Source organism: Hippocampus guttulatus, chromosome 19, assembly GCF_054856545.1.
Source record: "Hippocampus guttulatus isolate MCC_2025c chromosome 19, RoL_Hgut_1.0, whole genome shotgun sequence".
NCBI classification, from domain to species: Eukaryota; Metazoa; Chordata; class Actinopteri; order Syngnathiformes; family Syngnathidae; genus Hippocampus; species Hippocampus guttulatus.
In genome coordinates, this window is record NC_141279.1 from 11,032,787 (window position 1) to 11,038,256 (window position 5,470).

Here is a 5,470-nt window from a genome sequence, read left to right on the forward strand (position 1 = left end):
AAAAAGACTGAACTCACGTCAGGCCCGGTGGGCACTTCTGTTGACTCGTTACAACTTCAGGCTTACATATTGTCCGGGTTCCAAGAACACTAAACCAGATGCCCTGTCCCGGATCCACGACCCCGTTGAGAAGGACGGCGAACCGGGGGACCATTCTCTCGGACTGCTGCATCCTAGGGGCGCTGAGGTGGGAGATCGAGCGGAGGATCCAGGAGGCTCAAGACGGGATCCAAGTCCCGGCTGGATGTCCCGCATGGAAGCTGTTTGTGCCTCCACCTCTGTGTTCGGACGTATTGCAGTGGGGGCACATGTCTAAGTTGGCTTGCCATCCGGGGGTTAACCGGACTTTGCATCTCGTCTCTCAGCGGTTTTGGTGGCCGGAGCTTCGAAGGGATATTGTGGAGTTCATCAAGGCCTACTCCGCCTGCGCCTGTGGTAAGGTCTCGCATCGGCCTCCGGCTGGGTTGCTTCAACCCCTACCCATTCCCCCTCGACCCTGGTCCCACATCTCCATTGACTTTGTCACGGGCCTCCCTCCTTCCCGTGGAAAGACTGTCATTCTCACCATTGTGGACCGTTTTTCTAAATCTGCTCATTTCATTCCGCTGTCCAAGTTGCTGTCCGCCTTGAAAACCTCCGACCTCCTCGTCAGCCATGGCTTCCGTCTCCATGGGATCCCGAGAGGTGTGGGAAGTGTTCGGTGAGGCCAGGGAAGCCGACTTCCGGACGGCTTCGAGGAAATTCTGGTCCACCATCCGACGTCTCAGGGCCGGGAAACAGTGCACCACTAACACTGTGTACAGTGAGGATCTCGACTCGGGACGTTGTGAGGTGGTGGGCGGAGGACTTCGAAGACCTCCTCAACTCCACCAGCACGCATTCCTTGGAGGAAGCAGAGTCTGGGGACTCTGAGGTGGGCTCTCCTATCTCTGCGCTCGAAGTCACCGAAATGGTTCAAAAGCTCCTCGGTGGCAAGGCCCCAGGGGTGGATGAGATTCGCCAGGAGTTCCTCAAGGCTCTGGATGTTGTGGGGCTGTCCTGATTGACACGCCTCTACAACATCATGTGGTCAGCGGGGAAAGCGCCTTTGGATTGGCAGACCGGGGCGGTGGTCCCTCTTTTTAAAAAGGGGGACTGGAGGGTGTGTTCCAACTACAGAGGGATCACACACCTCAGCCTCCCTGTTAAGGTCTATTCAGGGGCGCTGGAGAGGACGATCTGTCAGGAAGTCGAGCCTCAGATTGAGGAGGAGCAGTGTAGTTTTCGTCCCGGCCGTCGAACAGTGGACAAGTTTTACACCCTTAGCAGGGCCCTCGAGGGTATGTGGGAATTCGCCCAACCAGTCTACATGTGTTTTGTGGACTTGGAGAAGGCGTTTGACCGTAGCCCTCGGGGAGTTCTGTGGGGCGTGCTTCGTGGGTATGGGGTACCGAACCCCCTGATATAGGCTGTTTGGTCACTTTTCCACCGATGTCAGAGTTTGGTTCGCATTGCCGGCAGTAAGTTGCAATCGTTTTCAGTGAGGGTAGGACTCCGCCAAGTATGCCCTTTGTCGCCGATTCTGTTCATAACCTTTATGGACAGAATTTCTAGGCGCAGCCGAAGTGTTGAGGGGGTCCGTTTTGGTGGCCTCAGTATTGCATCTCTGCTTTTGCAGATGATGTGGTGTTGGCTCCTTGAAGCAGGGCTCTCCAACTCTCACTTGAGCGTTTCACAGCCGAGTGTGAAGCGTTTGGGATGAAAATCAGCACCTCCAAATCTGAAACAATGGTCCTCAGTCGGAAAAGGTGGAGTGCGCTTTCCAGATCAGGGAGGAGATCTTGCCACAAGCGGAGGAGTTTAAGTATTTTGGTGTCTTGTTCACGAGTGAGGGCAGGAGGGAGCAAGAGATCGACAGGCGGATCGGTGCAGCGTCTGCGGTGATGCGGACTTTTTATCGGTCATCTTCTCTGTATCGTTCCAATAATAAGAAAATTGGAACAATACAGAGAAGATTAGCATGGTCCCTATTAGCAAGATCCTGCGCGTTGTTCGGGTGGTCGACCCGTCTTATTTTCCCCCCGGGATGTTCAGGTTCGACGATGGTTATCGTCCGAGGCGCGCCCTTCGGGTCGCCGCGCGCGGCAGGCCGACAGTCGCCTCTGACCGCGCATCTTGCATCGATCTGTCAGGCGAGGCCTAGGAACGCCCCAGCGCGTATGCAAATTAACCATGTGCGCAAAAGCCGCGTGCGGGATTTGAAATGTACGCACCTTGTGTTGTCGTCTGAAATTTAAAATAAAATCATTTGCCCGCCCGCCCGCCCCCTATTAAAACAAACAGTGAACCAATTCATCTGAATGAAAATCAACAAATTACACAACACAAAGCCACTCGCTGCTGCTTCACACATCTATTTATTGATTCAACTGACTAACTTCACACACCACATCTATTTCTTAAATATTGATCACGGCACGCAGAAACACACACAAGAGAGACGTTATGATACAGGAGATTAGGCGTCTTGCGTAGCAGCAGCAAGACGCGCGAGGTCCGTTTCACTCGCCCGCTGCTCCGCCAGCCACAGGGCCATCGGTTTTCCCTCATAGAGTGTGCAGAACGTTTGTAGAGTCCTCTTGGGCACTTTGGTCATGAAAATAGTGTGACCGTAAACCGCCTGTTGTGGGAGGCCACACTTTCTGCACGTTCTGGTTTTCCGGGCTTCCAACTGTTGCTCCGTGGTCCGGCATTTACATTGCCGCCACGCGGTGGTACGGGGAGGTCGTTGCGGCAGCGCAGACGACTGCTTTTGCAGCCATGCCGAAACGCTCACCGCGCCGTCCTCCCCGCAACCCTCGTTGTTTAATTGGCAGAAATAGCTGCCTTTGTAAAAGGCATGCCCCCCCGCCAAAGTCCGAGGCTGGCCACACCACAGGCAGTCCTCCCCAGGTTTGTTGCCCCACGTGAATCGTTCGTTGGCATCGAGTAGCTGCTGGTCCCGCCGGGCTCTGGCTTTCCTCCTGCGAACGGTACACCTGGCGGGCGTATCACCGCTGCCGCCGGGCTCGCCGCTGGCATGGCACCTCCTCCTCCTGCGCGTGACCAGACCACCGCACGTATCGCATCTTCCTCGGCACTCCACGCAAATGTCGGGGGCGCTCGCGGTTACGGCAGACGATGAACTGTTTATCTCTGCAAAAACATCAAGCAAAGTTGGGTGGGCCGTAGGTCTTCCACCAAAGCGAAATTGAGCATTGTTTAGCACTTACCTTGCTGCTCCATGGATGCCATGTCTGATTGGTTGGCTGGCTGCTGAGAGAAATGAAGCCGAGTGCAAGAAGTGGGAGCTTTTTATGTAAAGTGCATGGGGAGGGGGGAAGGTCAAGTGCGAATCCCCTGTTGGAGGGAAGGCGGGGGACCGTCTCCCTTGGCCGTTAGTGGGGTGGGGGGGGACCGTCTCCCTCGGCCGTCGGGGCAGCTGCCCTTGGCCGTTAGGTTGGGGGGGGGCGGGGACCATCTCCCTCGGTCGTCGGAGCAGCGGGGCCGTCGTCGAGGGGTGCCGGAAGCAAACGATGCAGTCGGGGAGGGGCAGGCCGGGGCCGAGCGTGCGGCGGTAAGCGCGGTGGTGCGGGTCCGCTCTGCGGGAGGTCACATCGAATCGTCACGTTAAGTACGATTGTTCGGTCGTTTGGGTGCGAAAACAAAGCAAGAGTGAACAGTGACAACAACGAAGCAACAAGTGTGAAGGTGGCATGGGCTGCCAGGTAGCTGTCAAGAGCAGCTCTCAAGAAGAAGGAGCAAGTGGAGAGCTTGACACCCGCCCGACGCCGACATCTCCCAAAGCCAAGGCCAAGGCCTGCCGAAAAGGGACGGGGAGAACATAAAGTGAGATCACCTTTCTGGACGTGTCCTGGCTCCTCTTCTCTTCCAGCCACTCCTCCACCGAACGATCCTCCGCCTGTGAGCAAAAGTGCTCGTTCCTGTAGCGGCTATGGCCAAACTCCTTGGTTTTGGGGTTGCCGCAGCGCTTGCAGTGGCCCTGGCTGTGGATGTGGGACAGGTCCGAGAAGATGGCTTCCACCAGCCTGCTGGCACCCGGAGAGCTGCCACTTCAGTCCCCTTCCCGATAAAGAGACTGCGCAGAGATCGTGTCATGTTAGAGGACCAGATACTTGGCAAAGCCGCCGTTGGCCGGCGATGAAATTTCACACGTACCGTTTGGTAGCCTCCATGCTCGGCATGTGGGGACCCTTGGAGGCCTTGAAGCGGCCCTGGACCAGCGGCTTACGGCGCGGCGGAAGGGCTGGCGGAGGAGCCTTGTCGTGGTCGGGCAGCTTCTCCCACAGGTCTTTTATCCGCGACACCTGAGACGGTCTCACGAACGCGTTGCAGCGCAGCTGCACCAGCGCGTCGGCCAGCCGGCAGACGTGCTGGTAGCCCCCTCGGCCGTCCGGTCCCACGACATCCTCCTCCTCCTGTGTTCAAAGAAGGGCTTGAGGCGCCGTACGCGCGGCGGTGTGCGGAGACGGAACAAAATCGAGACCGAGGGTCAGACGTACCTCTTGCGCCTCCCGCTCCTGCCCCGGCTCATCTTCCAGGAGACCCTCGGTCAGTGCCGACATGGCCAACACGCAGTGGAATTCCAGCCCCTCAACGTCTTGCTCCTCCTCCTCCTCCTCCTGCTTGTTCGCCTGCCCCCGTCACCTGGTCTTGCCAGCCGCCGGCGTCTACCTCGTCCCCTCCCGGGCAGGATTGGAGCACGGCGCCGGTCTGCGCTAGCAGGTACTCCACCCCGATGAGCTCCCCTTGAATGAGAGTCGGGTCAGCGCTCGGCACGTCAGAGGATGCGTGAGAATCTCTCTCAATCTCACCCGTGTATTTCCCCGGCGCGGTGTAATTGTGAAAGGGGGAGGAGTTCTGGCGCATCTGCACCACCTCCTGGAAGGCATCCACCACACGCGCGTTATAGCAGCGTACCTCCTCTCTGCCGCCACCCACCATGGCCGCCCTGGCCCTGTCCTCGTTCCACCGGGTCAAGCCCTCCAGCAGGTACACCTGAAAGTGGAGGGCGTTGGCCGATGTGCCTGCAGAGTGTCGGAAATGAGACGGAATTCAGACTTTGGCACGAACGCATGGGCAATATACGCACATGCTTTTAACTCACCCGGAATGAATCGGCACTGATGGAGGTGGAAGGACTCCAGGGAGGTGGACCCCCGCGCGCAGCGGAACACCGGGAGCGTGACCCCGCCTTTTGTGACCTCCCCGGTTTTGGTGTAGAGGGCCACACCCGGCGGGTCCTGGATGCAGCGCAGGTGGCGACGCTGCATCCTCCAGATTTCCGCCATACGCTTCCGGTTGATGAGAGGGTTGCCCATCGTGTCCTTGGCCTCCCAAAAGTGGTCAAGCACCTCCTGGAGCATCCTCTCGGTCTCCTCCGCCCCGCTGGTGCGGCGGCGACAATGTCGCTCCAGCTCCTTGGCCTTCA

General features: G+C 58.0%; 1 protein-coding gene across 1 annotated transcript; it reads right to left on the reverse strand.

Annotated features, from left to right (window-relative positions):
- Positions 1–2,497: 2,497 nt before the first annotated feature.
- Positions 2,498–3,273, reverse strand: LOC147190292 (uncharacterized). Its single transcript, XM_086099281.1, has 2 exons — positions 3,252–3,273; positions 2,498–3,174 (listed from the first exon to the last, which is right to left on the reverse strand). The coding sequence occupies exons 1-2, from the start codon at positions 3,271–3,273 to the stop codon at positions 2,498–2,500; spliced, it is 699 nt and encodes a 232-aa protein (XP_085955407.1).
- Positions 3,274–5,470: the final 2,197 nt, after the last annotated feature.

Coding starts and splice junctions, on each gene's coding strand:
- LOC147190292 (XM_086099281.1), bottom strand. CDS start 3,273: ATGGCATCCATGGAGCAGCAAG. Junction 3,175..3,251: donor GGCATCCATGGAGCAGCAAG/GTAAGTGCTAAA, acceptor ATGTTTTTGCAG/AGATAAACAGTTCATCGTCT.